This window comes from Gastrolobium bilobum, unplaced genomic scaffold, assembly GCF_033153095.1.
Source record: "Gastrolobium bilobum isolate Gb01-03AN ecotype WA unplaced genomic scaffold, APGP_CSIRO_Gbil_v1 utg2155, whole genome shotgun sequence".
Taxonomy (NCBI): Eukaryota; Viridiplantae; Streptophyta; class Magnoliopsida; order Fabales; family Fabaceae; genus Gastrolobium; species Gastrolobium bilobum.
Window position 1 is genome coordinate 395,305 of NW_026898746.1, and position 22,321 is coordinate 417,625.

The 22,321-nt window shown below is 36.5% G+C and overlaps 2 protein-coding genes across 2 annotated transcripts; both read left to right on the top strand.

Moving 5' to 3' along the window:
• Window positions 1–522: 522 nt before the first annotated feature.
• On the top strand, window positions 523–1,488 carry LOC133283801 (uncharacterized). The gene has a single exon (XM_061480710.1). The coding sequence runs from the start codon at window positions 523–525 to the stop codon at window positions 1,486–1,488; it is 966 nt and encodes a 321-aa protein (XP_061336694.1).
• A 6,050-nt stretch (window positions 1,489–7,538) lies between these two features.
• Window positions 7,539–11,174, top strand: LOC133283806 (receptor-like serine/threonine-protein kinase SD1-7). The gene is made up of 7 exons (XM_061480718.1): window positions 7,539–8,860; window positions 8,969–9,136; window positions 9,237–9,436; window positions 9,618–9,828; window positions 9,912–10,149; window positions 10,251–10,398; window positions 10,705–11,174. Exons 1-7 carry the CDS (start codon window positions 7,609–7,611, stop codon window positions 11,011–11,013), a joined length of 2,526 nt encoding a protein of 841 aa, XP_061336702.1. The 5' UTR covers window positions 7,539–7,608; the 3' UTR covers window positions 11,014–11,174.
• The last annotated feature ends 11,147 nt before the right edge of the window (window positions 11,175–22,321 follow it).

Below are 22,321 nucleotides of genomic sequence, written 5' to 3' on the forward strand. Positions count from 1 at the left end.
AGAACATGGAAGACGAAAAAATGCCTTATATGAAAAATGATGACCGTTTCTATTATAAGCAGAAAGGTCACAAGTATATATAATTGTGGAGCGATAGGTTAGGCGCGTTGACTCACGCGCGCGAAAATTTCTCTTGCGATAGGGTTTTGGTTTTCTGGTTTTTTCGTGGACGGTGATGGAGGAAGCTACTGAATCAAGTGATGAGGCGTTATCATTGGCAAGGAAGAGTACTAAAAGAACTAAGAGTGGGGAAGAGATTCCGTCGGAGGTTCGATTGAGGGAAGCAGTGAAGGATTTTCAGTCTGGAAGTCCTTTGAAAGCCAAACATCGATCATTTGCTGATGTTACTGGCGTGGAGAATGGGGTAGCAGGGGATTCAAATCCATGGCTGACCGAGGAAGAAGACGTAGATCTAGAGCCTCTTGACCCAAGCTTGGGTGAAATTTCTGTGTGGGGCTTTAGACGATCTACAAGGAGGATGACTCAGTGGAAATTAGGAGTAATAAGGAAGCAAAGGCGAGGATGAGGCAGCGGTGGAGAAATGCCCTTATAGTCAAGTTATTAGGAAGGAGAATCAGAGTGGGTTTCATGAAGAAGAAGCTTGAATCCCTTTGGGCCAAAGCTGACAGCATAACAGTGGCGGATCTAGGAAATGAATTCTTCTCGGTGAGGTTAAGCTCCTTGGAGGATCTTAACCTGGCTATCACTGGTGGCCCTTGGATCATTCTTGGGCACTATCTTGCCACTAGGAAATGGGAACCATGCTTTGATCCTGACAAAGCAAACATCCACAAGGTGGCTGCATGGGTTCGTCTCCCTGGAGTGCCTCAAGAGTACTGTGAGTTCCCTTTTCTTAATCAATTGGGTGATGTAATAGGGAAAGTACTGAAAGTGGATAGAACTACATCAATAGGGGACAGGGAAAGGTTTGCTAGGGTGTGCATTCAAGTGGATTTGTCTAAGCCACTGAGAGGAGAATACATCCTTGATGGATGCAGGAAAATAGTGGAGTACGAAGGTTTATTTTTAATATGTCTTAAGTGTGGGAAATATGGGCATAATGCTGAGTCTTGCCCAGATTATGTTAAGCTGTGCCATGCTACCAAAGAGGAGGGGGTACCTGATCCACCTATGAAGGACCAATGCGCTCAAGGTATAGGTCCTTGGATGGTGGTCCAGAGAAGAAAAAGAAACCAGCAAGTTTACCAGAAAAAGGAGGCTGCCAGTGTTCGAAAATTTGGGGAAGATATTTCCAACTTGAAGGAAACAGAGGAGAATGGTAGGTCTTCTAAGACTACCCAAGAAGTTAAACAAGTGACTGTCATATCAAGTCAACAAGCCAAAGACTCTATTAGGCATGATAACTGGTCTAAGGAGAATGAAGGATCAGAGAAGAGGGACAAGTCTAGTGCTAGTGGGATGAATTTTTCAGCTGCTGCATCAAGTCAGCCTAGGAAAAATACAGGAGGAAAAACTCCTGTGTCTTGAAGCAGGAAGCAAGTTCCTAAGAAAAATTTCAGCAAAGGTAATGGGGTTCTGTCTCAATCTCCTATTATTACCTCAGCATCCAGTAAGCTGGAGGGGTAGAACCTTGAGGTAATCACAGCCAGACCAGTGGGGAGCAGTATAAAGGAAAGCTTTGGGGGGACCTGATGATGGCAGTAGATTCCTCAATGGAAGAGCATAGGGCTGGGCTTCCCGAGGGGTTTGTTGTAGAAGAAAAGGTGGATTTTGATGATCTTGTGAAAGAACTGGAGCCTCATAATCTGGATGTGCTAAAAGAGAGTAAAATAAGTGAGAACCAGTCAGGTATGGAGATTGATAGATCTTCAGGTATTCCTATTAATCATCCTCTGGTTGTTGACTGTAATATTGGTTGTAGTCAAGAAGTTTCTGCAGTTAAGGGAGTTGTTTCTGTTAATCATGATTTAAGCAGCAAGTGCTTTGAAAACTTGCATATCAACTAGCCTTTGATATGAATTGTATCACTTGGAACTGTAGGGGAGCTGCAATAAAACAGTTCAAGAGTACTTTTTCTAGATTTTGTAGAAAGCATAATGTAGGGATGGCTGCTATTCTTGAACCTAGAGTTAGTGGGTCCAAAGCTAATAAAATTTTTCGTAGTTTGGGTTTTTCTAATCATATTGTTGTTGAGGCACATGGATTTTCTGGTGGGATTTGGCTGCTGTGGAATAATAGTGATGTCAAGATCACTCTTTTATCTAAGCATGAACAATTTATTCTTGTTTGGGTAGAAACCCCTGAGAGGAAAGGGTTTTTCTGGACTGCAGTCTATGCTAGTCCCCTTTTTATGAATCGACAAGTGCTTTGGGAGGAGCTTAAATGCATTGGCAGGAACATGGATGATCCTTGGTTGGTGACTGGCGACTTTAATGAGATAGCATTGGCTTCTGAAAAAAGGGGAGGGGGTCCTGTGGATGGCAGTGGATGTCTTCAGTTTGCTAATATGCTTAATGCTCTTGGAGTTATAGATTTGGGTGGTGGAGGCAACAGGTTTACATGGAGAGGGCCAAAATTTCTCCACCTAGAGAGAGTTTATAAAAGACTGGATAGAGCTGTGGGGAATGAGGCTTGGAGAGCTACTTATGAGGAAGCTGATGTTCTTGTTTTTCCTAGATTATTTTTGGATCATAATCTAATTCTTGTCAGATTGGTGAGAGATGATAATTGCTGGAGGGAAAGACCCTTTAGATATATGGTTGTGTGGCAGAATGATTCCAGATTTGTCCCTTTTCTGAAAGCTATTTGGATCCAGTCTAATGGGCTGCTGGATAATCTGAGTTCAATAGTTCCTCTTCTGAAGGATTGGAACAAAAATGTCTTTGGATTTACTCACTTAAGGAAAAACAGAATTATAGCTAGATTGGAGGGGATTCAAAGGAGGATCAATTCTTATAATAGCTACCAACTAGAAAAGTTGGAGGCTAAGTTGAAGAAGGAACTTTCTGATATCCTTGACAAGGAGGAGCAAATCTGGTTCCAAAAGTCTAGGGATATGTGGATAAGAGATGAAGATAGGAACTCTAGATTTTATCACTCTAGTACTATTATTCGCAGGAAAAGAAATAAAATCTTGAAACTTCAAGATGAAAGAGGTAATTGGGTGAATGAAGATGGGAAGCTAATTAACCTTGCAAGAGATTTCTTCCTAAATTTGTTCAAGGATGATTCTGAAGGTGATAATTGGATCCAAACTATTAATACTTGGCCGAATTTGAGGGAGGATCAACTTGAGATGCTGAATTCAGGGCTAACTGTAGAGGAAGTAAAAAAGGCTTTCTTCCAAATGCCTCCTCTAAAAGCTCCTGGAGTTGATGGCTTTCCAGCTTTGTTCTTCCAAAGGAATTGGGAGATGCTAAAGACCAAGTTTGTAGAAGCATGCAACATTACTTGAAGTTCCCAAATAAGATTGGGGAGATAAATCATACTCTTCTTGTGGTAATTCCCAAAGTAGAAAGGCCTTGCTTGATGAAACAGTTTTGGCCTATAGCCCTTTGTAATTCCATTTATAAAGGGTTTAGCAAAATTCTGGCAAATAGAGTGAAGCCTTTTCTTGAAGATTTGGTTTCCCCCAATCAAGCTAGTTTTGTGCTTAAGAGAAACATTCAGGATAACATAATTATTATCCAAGAGCTCACTCACGCTATACACAGATTGAAAGGTAAAAATGAATTTTTTTCTATCAAGATAGATCTTGAAAAGGCATATGACAAGCTGAGCTGGAAGTTTATAAGATCAGTGTTGGGGGACTTGAATCTTCCTAGTTTTTTGGTGGAAGCTATTATGGGGTGTGTGACTAGCCCAACTCTGGAGGTGTTGTGGAATGGTGCTAGAATACCTAGTTTCTGTGCTCAGAGGGGAATTAGACAAGGGGATCCCCTATCTCCCTACATCTTTGTTCTTTGTATGGAAAAATTAACACATCTGATTTTGGATGAAGTGGAAGGTAATTCTTGGTGCCCAATTAGAGCTGGTAGGTATGGCTCCCACATTTCACATATAATGTTTGCTGATGATATTATTTTGTTTGCTGAAGCCTCACTTGATCAACTCAGTTGCATCATTAACTGTCTTGATAAATTTTCCAAGATGTCAGGTCAATGTGTAAGCATTGAAAAATCTTGTATATATTTCTCTAGAAATACTAAGCAGGAAATTGTGCAGTCAATTGTTGATGCTAGTGGCTTCAAGGTGGTTAAGAATCTTGGCAGGTACTTAGGTGCTTTGATGAGGCATGGGAGAATAAGGAGGGATCACTATTCTGAGGTCATATCCATAGTTCAGGGAAGACTTCAGGGATGGAAATCCAAATGTCTGTCTATGGCAGGGAGGATTACCCTTGCAAAAAGTGTCATTTCGGCTATTCCTTGCTATCATATGCAGAATAATATGATTCCAATTCATATCTGCAATGATATTGAAAAGATGCAAATGAATTTTATATGGGGGGATAAGGAGTCTAAGAGGAAAGCCCATTATGTGGCTTGGGAGATGATGTGTCAACCAAAGGAGTGTGGAGGATTGGGTATTATCAATTTGAGGATTCAAAATGAGGCTTTTATGCACAAACTAGCCTGGAAGATTATTGAGGAGAAGAACAGCCTATGGGTTCAAGTATTGCTAGGAAAATATGGGAGGAATCTTGATCCTAACTGCAGTCTGGTAGCAAAGAGTAATGATTCTGTTCTTTGGAAAAACATTGTGTCGGCTAGAACCAGGATAGATCAGAATCTGGAGTGGGTGATGGGGAATGGTAAATCCATTTTATTCTGGACAGACTTGTGGGGAGGATGGCAGGATTCCATGATGGAAAAGGCTTTGATTAAACCTCCTATGACTGATATGAACCTCAAGGTGTGTGATGTGTATGACCTTAATCTTGAAGATTGGAATTGGAACTATCTGCATAAGTTCCTGGACTTGGCTACTTGCAATAAGTTGAGTAAGCTAAGCATCCCTAATTCTGGTAGCAGTGAGGATATGCTCAAGTGGAAAAATGTTGTCTCGGGTAGGTCAGTAGTGAGGAATGCCTACTGTTTGCTGCTGAAACCTATTCATGAGAAGGACAAAATTTGGGCTGCAGTGTGGCAGTGGAAGGGACCCTATAGACTAGCTGTATTTCTATGGCTTGCTTGTCTTAATAAGTTACTAGTAAGAAGCATCACTTGCCTGTGGGGTGGAGGTGAGTTCCATTGCCCCACTTGTGGACAGAGCCAGGAGACCTTAATGCATATGCTTAGAGATTGTACAGCTGCTAGAAGGATTTGGGAAGTGTGGTTTGCTGGCAATATCCCCAAAAAATTCTTACAATTTGAAGGGCTGGAATGGTTCAGGTTGAACTTGTATAAGAATTTTTCTTCTCATCTTTAACATTCATGGACAGAATTATTCTTTGTGACATGTTGGTTCATTTGGTTTTGGAGGAATTCTACCATTCATGAGGAGCTTTTCTCGAGGCCTCAGGATCCTGTTTTCAGGATTTTGTGCTATCTAAAGGAAATGAAGATGAGAGGAAGAGAAGATCCTGCTGTTGTGGTTTCTGCCGCTTCTGTAATTTCCAGGTGGGATGTAAAGATGGATTCTGGTGATGGGGTGAAAATCTTTGTTGATGGTGCAGTTAATTTGGCTACTCACAAAGGTGCGTGTGGTGGTTTTGTTTACTCAAGTAATGGTGGCTGGTTGAGTGGTTTTTCCCTCAATATAGGAGCTTGTTCTCCTTTGGAAGCTGAGCTTATTGGTATACTTAATGGACTTAAGATAGCATAAAATCTTAAGGTATCCAATGTTTGGCTAGGAAGTGACTGTAAAAAGGCAATAGCTCTGTTAGAAGCTAGTAATGAAGACTGCAGTTTTTTATCCTTGACAGCTAGCATCAGGAAGGCTATTAAGACTTTTAAGTTTTGTACCATGGAGTTTATACCCAGAGCTTGTAATAGTATAGCTAATTCCTTAGCTAAGTTAGGACTTATTTGCAAGGGTGATGAGTTAAAATTGTATGCAACTCCACCTGAAAATATAGAAGTCTTGTGGAACAGTTTTAGTTTGAATTCGCTGATAGAGCATGTGAGTTTTAACATGCATCAGCTGTCTTTGTAGTTTTTGCTGGGCTAGGCCCTCCTTTTATACCCAAAAAAAAAGAAAGGTCACAATAAAATGATTATTATTATTATTATTTTACGTTTAACCGTGCAATCTAATTATGTCGCTCGATCCCGGATGATTAATTTGGGTTACATGTGATATTTATTAATTAATTATTAATTTCTAATAGATTATAACAGTTAGATTAATGAAATTAACGATTAAGATTTGATGTCAAACATTTTAATTATAACACTAAAGTTGTTTTTTTTTCTCTCTCCTCATTTACTTTTCAGAACTTGTCTGCTGACGTGGAGAGAGAAAAAAAAGTAACTTTAGTGTTATAACTATGTTCTCCCGGGAGAACATAGTTATAAAAGGGTAACGGTAGATAAGTTTATTTAAAGTGGCTGCAGAAATATTTTTTCCATATATATATATATATGTATGTATATATATGTATATATATGAGAAAAGATCCGTTTACAAATTTTTTTTACAAATTTTTGCAAATTACACTATGTACTCCTGGGACAACATAGGGTAACCTAATGTTCTTCTAGGAGAACATAATATAGTTTGTAAACAAAAAGTTTGTAAATATAATCCCCCCATATATATATATATATATATAGGTAATACTTTTCTTATGTTACATAAAAATATTATTTTCCACTCTCACATTTTGTAATGAGTCCCACAAGAATTTTTTTCTCTCACCTCCAACTCTTTTCTCTCTTTTATTTATTGTTTGAGTAGAAGATAATATATTTTTATATGGTGAAAGATCCGTTTACAAATTTTGTTACAAATTTATGCAAATTGCACTATGTTCGCTCGGGAGAAGATAATGTGATTAGTATTCTCTCGGGAGAAGATAGTGTAGTTTGTAAGAGTTTATAAATAAAGAAAATTGTAAATATAACCTGTACATTTTTATATAGCACAATTTTTTTTTAATATATATATATATATATATATATATATATATATATATATATATATATATATATATATAGGGTTAAGATCATTTTACACCAGTGTAAGTTACACTCTTAATCTCGACCGTTGATTCTAATTATATCCAAGGGCTCTAAATTTTTACTAATATGAGCCATTAGATTCAAGTGGATCAATGCTCAAGATTGAGTGTAAGAATTCTAACATCTACAATTCAACCACGATAGATCATGACAAACACAACTAATGATGCAGATATGACGTTGGATCGATAGCATTAATGATGCAATCGTAACAAAGTCCATCATCCAATTAGCAAAAAACACTTGGCTGCATTTTACTGCAGTATGCTTGAACCATTATACTGCGAAGGGAGACTTACTTTTCAAAGTCTCCTCGTACAATCCAAGAACATATTTTGACACCAGTTGTAAATGGGCCACCATTTCGAGCTTTCCTGTCCAAGAGCTCTTAAGATTGGTTCTTGCAAACCATACAATATTGTGATAGATTTTGCCATTTTGGTAATCAGTCTTGCGCACTAACATGGCACTGCGTTCTGCCCTTACTTCCTTGCCAATATTGTTTTGCCTATGTTTGTTTTGCGTGAATGCAACTACCAACAAAACATTCCTGCGAATGGGGCAGTCAGTGGGAAACTCAGACACCATTGTTTCTGACAGTGGGAACTACGAACTGGGCTTTTTTACCAGGGAGAATTCCACCAAGTATTATGTAGGTGTATGGTTTACAAAGGTTCCAGACGACAAGATTGTTTGGGTTGCTAACAGAGATTATGCCTTTCAAACTTCCTCAGCTGTTCTTACTGTTAAGTCTGATGGAAATATTGTGATCGTGGACGGAAAAATGACGTACCAAGTGACCAACATTTCAAATATCGATAGTACTTACGCTATGCTCTTGGATTCAGGAAACTTGATACTGGTCAATTACTCGAATCAAGCAGTTTTGTGGCAGGGTTTTGATAATCCTACGGATACCCTTTTGCCTGGAATGAACTTAGGACATGATTATGAGTTAGGATACAGTTGGTCATTGAGATCATGGACAAGTGCAGATGACCCTTCTCCAGGAGATTTTTCTCTCGAGTATGATTTTGGCCAGGCAAGTCTAATCATCAACAAGAGTTCTAATTCTAAGGTATTCTGGATTGATGACAATTCCAATGTTTCAATTCAGAGTGTTATTAACCGAATAGGTATGGAACAAAACATCATGAACTATTTCACTTGGCAAGCTAATAGCAATTCTCGGGTGGTACTAGAAGTTTCTGGGGAACTTAACCTGCAGTATTGGTCAGAGGAAGATAAACGTTGGGTTTCTCTACAGTCATCAAAGTGTGGAACAAACAATTCTTGTGGAGCTTTTTCCATTTGTAATCCTCAAGCTCTTGATCCTTGTGAGTGTCTTTATGGTTTCAAGCCGTTTGATGTTGATTCTTGGAGGCAAGGGATCTCATCTGCTGGCTGTGTCAGGAAAACAGAGTTATCCTGCAGCAACACAAGCAGTGACACTGTTCAGGGGAATGATGGGTTCTTGCAGCTTAGTAAGGTGGAATTACCTTCTAGCTCAGATGGAGTCACGTTAAAGACGGATACTGCAAGAAAATGTGAAAGTATTTGCTCTAGCAATTGTTCTTGTGTTGCTTATGTTTATGATTTTAACGCTACCTGCCAATTATGGATGGACCAAGTATTGATTTTAAAGAACATCTCAGCTGATATTTATAAAGATAATCCAAGTTTTTATCTCAGACTTGCTGCCTCAGAAATCGTTGGTAAGTCGAAGGAACCTCCTTTACCTTGATGTAGTTATCTTTCGTTTTGTTTATGATCCACATTGTTTAAAGAAAAGCACTTTACTAATTGACAATTCTTCGGTGCAGATTCAAACATACCGAATGAAACAAAACCACCGAATGCATTTGACAAGCATGATAACAGGCGGAGGGATAGACTTCTAATTGTTATACTGATCTCATTTACAACGTTGCTTATAATATCGTGCCTAATCACTTACTGGGCTAGAAGGCAAAGGAGGAAAGGTAAGAAAGGTAAGAAAGAAACAAGTTCTCATTGTAACTCATGAATAGGACCAGTTAAGCATTAAAATAAGGTAACCTATCAGATCAACTGATTCATCTCACTTTCCAGGGGAAGATTTGCTACATTTTGAAGTAGGAATGAGCATGAAAGTCAGAGAGTCAGAGTTTACTGAAGCAAATAAGGGTGCAAAAGTTAATAACAAGGAAGTTAAATTGCCATTATTCAGTTTCGTGAGTGTTTCAGCAGCAACTGATAACTTTTCAGATGCAAATAAACTTGGTGAGGGTGGCTTTGGACCAGTTTACAAGGCATGTTCCAAAATTCTTCTTATGAATATTTCTGAATTGGAATGAACTTATATTTATTTGGAATGTTATTAATATAGCTTTGTCCAATCAATAAGCACTAACTAGTGTAGTATATTCTCTTATTTACAAGTTTCCATTTGCTGCTGCCTCTATTTTACTTTGTGTAAAAAATGAATTCCAGGGTAAATTATTGAATGGGGATGAGGTTGCTGTAAAAAGGCTATCTCGAAGATCTGGTCAAGGATGGGAGGAGTTGAGAAATGAAGCCTTGTTAATTGCTAAACTTCAACACAATAATCTTGTTAGACTTTTGGGCTGCTGCATTGATCGAGATGAAAAGATGCTGATTTATGAATTTATGCCTAATAAAAGCTTGGATTTTTTTCTTTTTGGTTTGTACTTTGCAATCTCAGAACTATCCCTACTATTTAACTTTACTCAAATATTGGTTGTGACATATTTTAATGCAAAACAGATGCAACAAAAAGAAGGATGCTAGATTGGGGAACACGAGTTCGGATAATTGATGGAATTGCACAAGGTCTCCTTTACCTTCATCAATATTCCAGGTTCCGGATTATTCATCGAGATTTGAAAGCTAGCAACATATTGTTAGACATCAACATGAATCCTAAAATATCAGACTTTGGAATGGCAAGAATATTTGGTGAGAATGAACTTCAAGCAAATACAAACCGGATAGTAGGGACTTAGTAAGTTGAATAAAATAATATCGTCGATGCTATAGTTTAATGTAAAGATTTTGGACTCAGGATTAATCAACTGCTAATTACTCTATGTTGATGGTTTTCAGTGGCTACATGTCCCCTGAATATGCTCTGGAAGGCCTTTTCTCAATAAAATCTGATGTGTTTAGCTTTGGCATCCTTTTGTTAGAGATTGTAAGTGGCAAGAAGAATACTGGTTTTTATCAAACAAACTCCCTCAATCTTCTTGGATACGTAAGTTTCTAAATTCCACTCAACTATTTTTAATGTGCAGGGATAAAATCGATTTCATAATTTAAGTTTTTTAAGCCATTTAGAAAGCATGAATTAATTAGACCGGATGTACAACCTTATAGAATCTTGCCAAAATATGCATAATAGCATTGTAATTTTGGGTTTATCTGTGATAGAGATATAATATATAAAATTATTAATTTGCCGCCACTTAAGCTTTTCGGTTGATAGCTCAAACTGCCTTCAGCTTGTAGTTTAAACTTTTCGATTGAAATATTTTTCTACATTTTCTGCAATATCTTGAAGGCTTGGGATCTATGGACAAGCAATTCGGGAACGGATATGATGGATCCAGCATTGGAAGATTCCCCTAGTAAGCATATAGTGTTAAGATATGTGAACATAGGACTTCTATGTGTTCAAGAAAGTCCACAAGACAGGCCAACCATGTCTGATGTTGTATCAATGATAGGCAATGACACTAAGGCGCTTCCTTGCCCTAAGCCACCTGCATTTCTAAATGTGAGAGGCAATGAAAATTCACGAATTGCCAGAAGGATGGCAGAAAACTTATCTGTGAATGGTATGACACATTCACTTCTGGAAGCAAGATGAAGTTGAGACTTCTCTCGTAGTAAGATTTGATAGTTGTTTTGGAAACACTTAAAAACATTTTCTCTAGGAAGGTTTCAATTACCCCCCTCCCCCTCTTTTGTACCTTGATTTGGTCAGTCCTATGTTCACGATTTTAATTTATTTAATTAACCTTTGAAACCTTCATGTTAATATTTTTAATTTTCTCTATGAGGATTTTAATTTCCCTTCTCTCGTGAGTTCGATTCCAATCTTTGAAAAAAAAAAAAAAAAAATCATGTTAATTTTCTGAGCGTGCTAGTGGAATTTGGTCAGTTGTAAGTTGTAACGCTAGAGTGACAACACGATTTGGGTAGGAATTCGGTTTAAATTCAATAGGATTTTTTTTTGTAAACTCCCAAGTCCCAACCAACATTATACTTTGAATCACCAATAAAAAACAAGAAAATAAAAGAAGTTTGTGATATACGGTTTTAAAAATGAATTTAGAAAAACAAATTCAAATACAGAATTCTCTCTGTATAAGCATGATTCAATGGAATTTTAGTCTTAATCAAAAGCTAATTATGTGATCAATAAAACCCTTATGTGTAAGACAATTAAAAGTCCTGTATGATTAGAATAGAGAGAATCAAAATACACCCAAAATTACATAATAAAGGCAAAACTTTCAAAAAATAATATAGGAAAAACTTTAAAAATCCTCCTATAAGTTTCTTCAGAATCACTTACCCCCTCTCCAAAAAAATTAATCATTTACACCCCTACTTAAAATATTTTTATCACTTACCCCCCTAACTTGATTTTTCATCCAAGTTTAAGTTAACAGTGTTAATTTTTTTAAAAAATACCAAAACTATCCTTAAAACAAAAAAAAAGAATTAAACTCAACACCTTATTGCTAGCAAGAGATAACATAACTGGGCTCCATGCCCCTACATCTAACAACATGCAATCCAACACGTAAACATAACTGAATACTACATCGTCATATCAACATGCCTGAATACACAAAAGTACATGCATCAAACTGAAAGACATGTACAAAACATATACAAGCCATAAACGAAGTAAAGGATCAGACATCATGATCCCCAAAATGCTGAAATACTAAATAACATAAATACACTCCAAAATAGCAGTAGCCTACAGCTACTCAAAATATGGTCTGTCGCAACACCTCTAGCCACGGGTCGTGTCCCTGCCTAGTGAAGGCTCACTGGGAGTCTGAGAACCTGAAATGATGTCCCCAAATAGGGGTGAGATAACAAATCTCAATAAGCTCCAGGTTTATAGAGAATTCTCCATACCCCTGGGCTCACTCCTGCATGAGAGTCAGATACAGAGTATACAAATGCAACATATAACATATATCATAACAGAACAAATAATATATACATATCTTATCATAGGCGTGCGCCGTCATTCTCAAGGGAGGACCCCAAGCGGAAATTAACGCACGTGTTTCCAAGGGAGGACCCCAAGCGAAACCAGAACATGTCAGAGGTGTACATCATCAATCTCAGGGAAACCCCAAGAAGACATCAGTGTACCATACAATCAATACAGAAATCATATCAGAACAAGTCATGTCATATTATCAAATAGCTCTATATGAATGCATCTATACAAGGCATCAAAACAATCATATCATCCAACCACAGTTCACTAACTATGGTGGAGCACTCAAGCAGAAAAAAACTCCTTAAACATAGAGCTTACCTCTTGAAGCTTTACCAATTCGCTTACTTGTCGCGCAAGTTACTTATGTAGCTCCCACAGAAATTCAAGCCCACTCAATCCCTAGGCACACCTAGAGAAAGAATCCAAAACAACATTCAATAAAGTGCTACCATGCCTAGATTTTCACATAAGGCATACATTTTACCGCTTACTTTCGTTTCTTTACGTTTTTGCCAATCCTATGCCAGTACACAAGTCAAGACCATTTAATAATCGTTAGCGTTTCCTAAATTAACTAAGTATCCACATGAGAATTTTTAACATTATTCATGCCATTTTTTTCTCCTTAAGGTCGTGGGTACACATAGAGGGAACTAAGATTTCTTTTAACAATTTTTAAGTGATTTCACTTCTTTAACTCATCAATTTCATACATTGGAAAACTACACATTTTATTAAAATAAAATGTAACTAAAAATCTACCACTAAATCACCCTATAGGTCGAAATCTATAAGGGAATCTCAAAGGGTTCTTTTCTTTTTCAATTTATTTCCTTCACTTAATTTTTCAAGTTACACATACATGTATATATATATATATATATATATATATATATATATATATATATATATAACCACAATGTCTAATTAAATTTTGAACATTAAACTCCTCAAAAGCCCATTATGGCAGAAAATAGGTGCAAAACACCATAGTATTTTTCTCACTTAGGTATTTTCACTAATTCATTAACTTTCCACCTACTCCAACATATTACTCTTCCCAAAACATACAATAAAATTTTGCACACTACCCCCTCATCACCTATGATGGCCGAAACATAGAGGGGAAGGACATGGGATTGTTTTTCCAATTTTTACATACATACAAATGCTTATTTTCCATTCCTATATCCAAAACATCAATAATCCATCATCAATTCCAATGTTTAAACTCAAGGTTTTCCCACCAAAATATGCTCAAAACTTTCAAGACTTAAATCACAGAATAAAACCATAGAAATAGGGGTTTATTACCTCCAATCACTTGTACAAAACCTAGAGAGCAACCTCCAAGCAAAGCTCCATAAAAAATCCCAATTCCCTCACTTGATGAATAGTAAACCGAAAAGGGGAAAGGGAAGAACTTTCTCCACAAGAAAAATCAGCCCAAATAGAGTGGTGGAATGGATTCCTTGGGTGATTTCCTATGAGTTTTGTGTAATGGACTTTGTGATCTGGTTGAGTGTGGAGGGAGAAATCAAAGAAAAAGAAAAGAAAAGGAAACCTAGCATGAAAAACAAAGGAGACAGACGCGTACTGGGACGGAGAACAAATGAATGAGGTTACTGTGCTTTAGAGTCAAATAGGTTAAGTTACTTTAACTGGGTAACAACTTATCTATCTACACACCTCCATTCAATACCAAACTTTACCCAATAAACTAGAATATTTTTCCAGTCATATTTTTAACCTAACTTTTTCATTCTGGGTAAATTTTTCTACAAACATTTTTATCACAAAAATATCACTAACTGTACTTTTTACCTCAAAAGTAACCTTAATTTATTTAATTAGGTCTTTTACTTAATTTAACACACTTATGCATGTGGTCCCACAACAAATTTCAAATCTTTCTTTACCTCAATATCGTCCCGCTGGACAATGTGGGATACATCAGATACGTATTTGCGAAGCTGACTGATGTGAAAAACACTATGCATATTTGACAGATGTGGAGGTAAGGCAAGCTGGTATGCCACACGTCCGACCCTCTTTATAATCTGGTAGGGCCCAATGAACCTAGGACTCAACTTCCTCACTCCTATAGCACGTCCAACACCCGTAGTCAGAGACAAACGGATAAACACATGATCCCCTTCAGAAAATTCAAGGGGTCGATGCTCTGCGTCATAATAACTCTTTTGGTGGCTCTGTGCTTTTTTCAATCGATCCTTAATCATCATAATCTGATCGGTAGTCTCTTGGACCATATCAGGCCCAAATAACTGTCTCTCACCAATTTCTGCCCAACAAGTAGGCGCCCTGCACCTACGGCCATACAAAGCCTCATAGGGAGCCATGCCCAAACCGGCATGATAACTATTATTGTAGGAAAATTCCACCAGAGGAAGATACTTATCCCACGCAGTCCCCTGTTCTAAGGCACAAGCCCTCAACATGTCTTCCAGGGTCTGAATAGTCCTCTCAGTCTGACCATCAGTCTGGGGATGATAAGCCGTACTCAGTCTCAATTGCGTACCAAATTACTGTTACACTGCATCCCAAAGTCGAGAAGTGAATTTAGGGTCCCGATCATTAATGATACTTTCAGGAACACCATGAAGTTTCACAATCTCTCTTACATATAATCGAGCCAACTGCTCTGTGGAGAAACTCGTTTTGATTGGTATGAAATGTGCAAACTTTGTCAATCTGTCAACAACTACCCATATAGAATCAAAACCAGCCTGAGTTCTCGGTAATGCCACTACGAAATCCATAGAAATACTGAACCATTTCCATTCTGGAATATCCAAGGGCTGTAGTAATCCAGAAGGTCTCTAATGCTCAATCTTAACTTTCTGACATGTCAAACACTTATTCACAAATAGAGCAATATCTTTCTTCATGCCCGACCACCAGAAATTTTGCTTCAAGTCTTGGTACATCTTGGTAGCACCAGGATGGATAGTGTACTTACCCGTATGGCCCTCAGCCAATACCTTATCTACCATCTAACCTTTCAGAACAATGATATGATCTTTATAAAACTTAAGACTGAACCTATCCGTGGACACAAAGTCCTGTTCTTTCATAGACTGAATCTCTTCATCAAGCAATTGAGCTTCTTTGATCCGCTCAACTAACGAGTTCTGGACTACCGTAGTAGTCGATAAATGCGGACTATCTTCTGTATTCACAGGAATGCGGAGATCCCTGAACTTCTCAATCAAATTATACTCAGAAATCATCAAATTGGCCATACCGAGCGCCTTTCTGCTTAAAGCATCGGCTATTACATTGGCTTTACCAAGGTGATATTGCAATTCAAAATCATAATCCTTCAGAAATTCCACCCATCGGCGCTACCTCATATTCAGCTCTTTCTGATCAAACAGATATTTCAAACTTTTGTGGTCACTGTAGACAATAAAGTCAGCCCCATATAGAAAGTGTCGCCAGATTTTCAATGCGAACACTACGGCTGCTAACTCAAGATCGTGTGTCGGATAGTTCTCCTCATGCGGTTTTAACTTCCGAGAAGCATAAGCGACCACCTGACGAAACTTCATTAAAACACAACCTAACCTAAACTTAGAAGCATCACAGTATAGTACAAATTTACTGGTAGGATCAGACAATATTAATACCGGAGCGATAGTCAACTTCCTTTACAACTCCTGAAAATTCACTTCACATTCTTGGGTCCACACAAATGAGTTTCCTTTACAGGTTAACCGTGTCAAAGGTAGTACCATCCGTGAGAATCCCTCAATAAAGCGCCTACAATACCCAGCCAAACCAAGAAATTTTTTGATCTCTGTAATATTTTTAGGACGTTCCCAGTCTAACACTGCTTCAATCTTACTCGGGTCCACTGCCACTCCTTCAGCTGAGATGACATGGCCCAGAAATTGTATCTCAGAAATCCAGAATTCACACTTTGACAGTTTAGCATTCAACTGATGCTCCCTCAGAATTTGCAAAACAACCCTCAAATGCTCAGAATGTTCTTCTTTGCTCTTTGAATATATCAGTATGTCATCAATAAACTAAACCACAAACTGATCCAGATAGGCTTTAAAGATTTGATTCATATAACTCATGAAAACGGCAAGTGCATTCGTAAGCCCAAAAGGAATAACCAGGTACTTATAGTGTCCATAACGGGACCTGAAAGTTGTCTTCGGAACATCATTCGGCTTTATCTGGATCTGATGATACCCAGACCAAAGATCAATCTTAGAAAATACAGTTGCACCACGCAACTGATCTAGCAAATCATCTATACACGGCAAAGGATACTTATTTTTTACAGTAACCTTGTTCAATTGCCGGTAATCCGTACATAATCTCATGGACCCATCCTTCTTCTTAACAAAGATCACCGGTGCTCCCCACGTAGACACATTCGGTCTGTTAAAATTCTCACTGGACAAGTCTTTGATCTGCTTCTTCAATTCAGATAATTCCAGAGGTGACATCCGATATGGGGCAAGAGAGATAGGCCCCACGCCAGGTAGCAAGTCAATTGCGAATTCAATTTCCCTCTCTGGAGGAAAGTGAGGAATTTCATCCGGGAAAACATCTTCAAACTCGGAGACAATCAGAATATCAGAAATTGGCTCCTTGTTGACACCAACCAGGCCTCCCAATAGAATAAACCCAGAATCTCCTTCCTTTAAGGCCTTTACAACCCGAAGTACAGACAAATAAGGAGACTCCCTATCTTCATCATTAGACGAGACAGAAATGGTTTTACTGCAACAGTCAATCTTCACACAGTACTTAGACAACCAATCCATTCCCAAAATTAAATTTACAGAGGCAAGATGTATGATAATAAAATCGAAAGAATATTCCCTGCCTTCATACTTGAATTTCACGTTTTCACAAATATATTTTTCATCAAAAACACTTCCCACAGCCGTAACAATACGCATAGGAGTTCTCATTTTTGTCACACACAGATTAAATGCTTTCGCTACATAATCAGCTACAAACGAGTATGTGGCACCAGAATCAAACAAGACACTAAGCATTTCATCATGAATGGAGATCATACCTCGTACCAAACTAGCTGATCTCTTAGCCTCTTGCTGAGTCACTGCATATACTCGGGCAACTGGAGGTGGGAGGGGTAGAGATGGTTCCTCAACCACAATAGGAGCCGGAGTAGCCTGAATGGTTGAAACCTGTCCCCATCAAAGGGGCAATCCTTAATAAAATGCCCTGCTTGGCCACACTTGTAACAAAGTCTTTGTTCTTTCCTGCAAACCCCAGAATGAGCTTTCCCACATGTAGAGCATTGAGGAGCAGATTTAAAATTTCTAGGCTTTGAATTTCCAGCCTTCTTGAACTTACCATCAGACTGTTTAACCTGTAAACCCTTTCCCTTAGAATTCCAGAAGTGTTTTTAGGGCCGGAATTAGGAGCAGCTTGGTCCTTGTTCTTCCTTCTATAGTATTCTTGAATATTTTTACACTTTTTGATAAGTGCCACAAAAGTATCAAAGGAGTGCCCTGCAAGTTTTTCAGAAATATTGTCATGTAGTCCTCTCTGAAATTTAAACACCAGATCATCCTCAGTAGGTGGAGCTCTCTGGAAGTGGGAATATTTTGCCAACTTATTAAACTTGTTTAAGTATTCATCAATAGACATTTGTCCCTGCTTTAGTTCTTCAAATTCACCCTTCTACCTTATACGTGCTTCCTCCTGAAAATATCTCAGCAAGAATTGCCTTTCAAATAAAAGCCAGGTAATAGCATAACCCTGACATTCCAAGGGTTGACGAGTATTTCTCCACCAGTCGGATGCATCACTCTGCAGCATAGAGGAAGCATATAGTAATTTCTGTTGATCGTCACACTCCATAACAGTAAAAATATGATCCAATTCCTCCAACCTCTGAATCGCAGGAATAGGATCAATGCCGCCTTTATAATGTGGTGGTGCATGTTTCCGGAACGCATTTATCATTCTTTCTCTCTGCTCTCTATTAGTGGCTGGCAGTGCCACACCACCCCTGTGACTGGACTCTTCATTCGGATTATGCATTCCTCACCCCCCCTCTACATGGAGAGGATGAGGGGGAGGAGTAGGTGAATGTGGCGGTGGAGGTGGCTGTGGCTGTAGCAAAGGCTGTTGCAGTTGCAAGGGCTGTTGTTGTTGCAAAGACTGTTGCTATGGACTTTGCCCACCAGCCCTCACCTCAGCCAAAAGTAATCTCATCATTTCAACATTTTCCAATCTGCTGGCTGTCATCATATCTTGATTAGCCAATCTATTGGCCTCCAACATATCTTGGTTTGCCTTCATAATCAATTCCAGTTCTCGCTGCCTAGTTGCAGCCATATTTTGTTGCATTTCAGCCAAGGCCGTTATCATAGGACCCGGCTGCGAAGTACCTCCCTGACGATTTACTCGTGACCTAGCCAAATATGCTAAAATAGGATCTGTCGGGTCAACAGGAGGATTAGGAGTCCTTATTGGACGAACCATAATTCTGCACATTTTATACAAAGGAATGAGTTAGCTATGCTCACACTCAGTGATCAGACATGCATATCATAGTACTTCAAGAAAAACTCAAGAACGTTGCAACCCAAACATCTTATGAAATATATCATGGACTTTCCTAGAGAAACTGCTTTGATACCATAAATGTAACATCCCTGTCTTGAGTCAGTTCAATTAACATGCATATGATACAAACAGAAACAACAGAAGACTTAACTTACCAAAATACGAGCTAACATTTTCTTTTTCTAGTTTAATTCTTATTGGAAACGGATATGATGGATCCAACATTGGAAGATTCCCCTAGTAAGCATATTGTGTTGAGATATGTAAACATAGGACTTCTATGTGTTCAAGAAATTCCAGAAGACAGGCCAACCATGTCTGATGTTTTATCAATGATTGGCAATGACACTAGGGCACTTCCTTGCCCTAAGCCACCTGCATTTCTAAATGTGAGAGGCAATGAAAATTCAAGCATGGCCAGAAGGATGGCAGAAAACTTATCTGTGAATGGTATCACACATTCACTTCTGGAAGCAAGATGAAGGTGAGACTTCTCTCGTAGTAAGATTTGATAGTTGTTTTGGAAACACTTAAAGCATTTTCTCCCCTCCCCCTTTTTTGTACCTTGATTTGGTCAGTCCTATGTTCACGATTTTAATTTTTTTAATTAACCTTTGAAACCTTCATGTTAAATTTTTTAATTTTCTCTATGAAGATTTTAATTTCCCTTCTCTCGTGAGGTTCTATTCCAATCTTTGAAAATTAAAAAAAAAACTCATGTTAATTTTCTGAGCGTGCTAGTGGAATTTGGTCAGTTGTAAGTTGTAACGCTAGAGTGACAACACGATTTGGTTAGGAATTCGGTTTAAATTCAACTAGTGTATTACCCGTGCTGATGCACCGGAAAAAAAATCAATTTGTTTGGCGTGGTGGGTCGGCCCTTCAGACCGAACCCATTTTGTCATTTCTAACTATTAGCATTTTATATCAGTATGTAATGGATTTCTATATTTATCTTATGGTCATTCCAAAATATATCACTATACTTTAACTAGTCTTGTGGTCATTCAAAAATTACAAAGTTTGACTCGGCTTCTTTCAGTATTTCTCAGTGATGGACTTTCATTTATTACACTCAGATTTACAAAATAATAATAAATAATTATTTGTAGCAAGAATTTGTGTCGTTAGTATCTTAAATTTTACAAATTTATATTTATGAAAATTAAAATCAGATTTAAGATTTTAATTATAAAAGAAGAAGGATGAAATTTTAATTTAATTATAAGAATGTGTTGGCAGGCGGGTCGTGCAGGCACTTCGGGACAAGCCCAATTTTTAACCTTTAACTATCAGCATTTTATGTAAATAATCATGTTTTTGCAAGGATTGGTGTCCTTAGTATTTTGAATTTTACAAATTTGCATTTACAAAATTTGAAATCAGATTTAGGAATTTAATTATAAAAGAAGAAGTATGCAATTTTAATTTAATTATAAAAATAAGTTGGTGGGCTCGGCCCGGATTGCCACCTCTAACTATTAGCATGTAATAGGTTTTTGTACTTATCCACTCAAAAAAGTCCTTATAGTTGCATTGAGATTTTTATATTTTATCTCAGAGATAGACTTTCATTTATTACACTCAGATTTACAAAATATTAATAAATAATTATTTTTTGCAAGGATTTGTATCATTAGTATTTGAAATTTTACAAATTTATATTTACAAAAATTAAAATCAGATTTAGGAATTTAATTATAAAAGAAGAATAGTTGAATTTTAATTTAATTATACAAATGTGTTAGTGGGCTGGCCTCTGGGCCGAACCCAGTTTGTCACCTCTAACTATCAGCATGTAATATGTTTTTATATTTATCCAAAAAAAGGGCTCTTATAGTTGCTTTTATATTTTATCTCAGAGATGAAGTTTCATTTACTACAATCAGATTTATAAAATAATAACAAATAATTATTTTTTTTGCAAGGATTTGTGTCGTTAGTCTTTGGAATTTCACAAATTTATATTTACAAAAATTGAAATCAGATTTAGTAATTTAATTATAAAATAATAAGGATAAAATTTCAATTGAATTATAAAAATATATTAGCGGGCCGAGCCAAGTTTTCCACCTCTAACTGTCAGCATTTTATATAAATTAGTTTTCTTTTGCAAGGATTAGTGTCGTTAGTCTTTGGAATTTCACAAATTTGTATTTATAACATTGAAATCAGATTTAGTTATTTAATTATAAAACAAGAAAGATAAAATTTCAATTGAATTATAAAAATATATTGGCAGGCCGGCGCTCTGGGCCGAGCCCAGTTTTCCATTTCTAACTGTCAGCATTTTATATAAATATTTTATTTTTTTTTGCAAGTATTTGTGCTAATTACACTCTTGCAATAAAAATATGAAAGTTTAATTTCTTTCTTATGTACTAAATTAAAATTTTCATTTTATAGTTCTTAAATTTTAATAAATTTTTTTACAGAATGACAAACGTCATTTTTTATTTAAATTTAAAATTTAAAACTTTTTATATTAATTATACATATTTTTTTATATAATTTTTTTCTATTTTAATTTATGATTTTTAGATATTTTTTTAATTGGTCATACATTTATATTTAAAATTTTTATGTTAAATATTTTTTGAAAACATACATGTATATTATTTTAATTGGTTATACATGTATATTTAAAAATTTATGTTAAAATTTTAATTTATTTTTGTAAAGTAAAAATTATGCCATTTTTTATTTTTTATTTTAAGTTTTAAATTTTAAATAATTTTTATCGATTATAAATGTATTTTTATAATTTTAAATTTATTATATATATCTTTTTCCACTGCATAAATGTTAAATGTTGAACTCTTTTCCCATATATCAAGTTCACATAATTTTTCTTTTAATTTATTTTCAAATTTTGAATTTATTTTACAATATAAATATTTTTGTTATTTTACAATTTTTTTAATGTTTTTGTTTTTTTATGCAGCATTACTAGGGCTAACAATTATCCATGCAAAAAATAGTGGGATATACAACAAAAGAAAAGTAGAGGTCTTTTTACTCATAACATACAACAAAAGAAAAATAATGGGACATTAATGTTGTCTGTCACAAAAAAAATTCTAAAAGTTTTCCCTTTATTACAAAGTTAAAAATTCAAATCGACAATTCAAATTTAAACATAAGTTCAAAATTTAGAAGGGTTCAGTTGTTATTAATTTGGAAATTCCAATGTAGTATACAGTGGGACATTGAATGAGTTATCTACCACAAAAAATTGTTAACATAATTTTTCATTTAATTTATTTCCAAATTTTGAATTAATTTTAAAATATAAATAATTTTGTTATTTTACAATATTTTTTAAATGATTTGTCTGCCA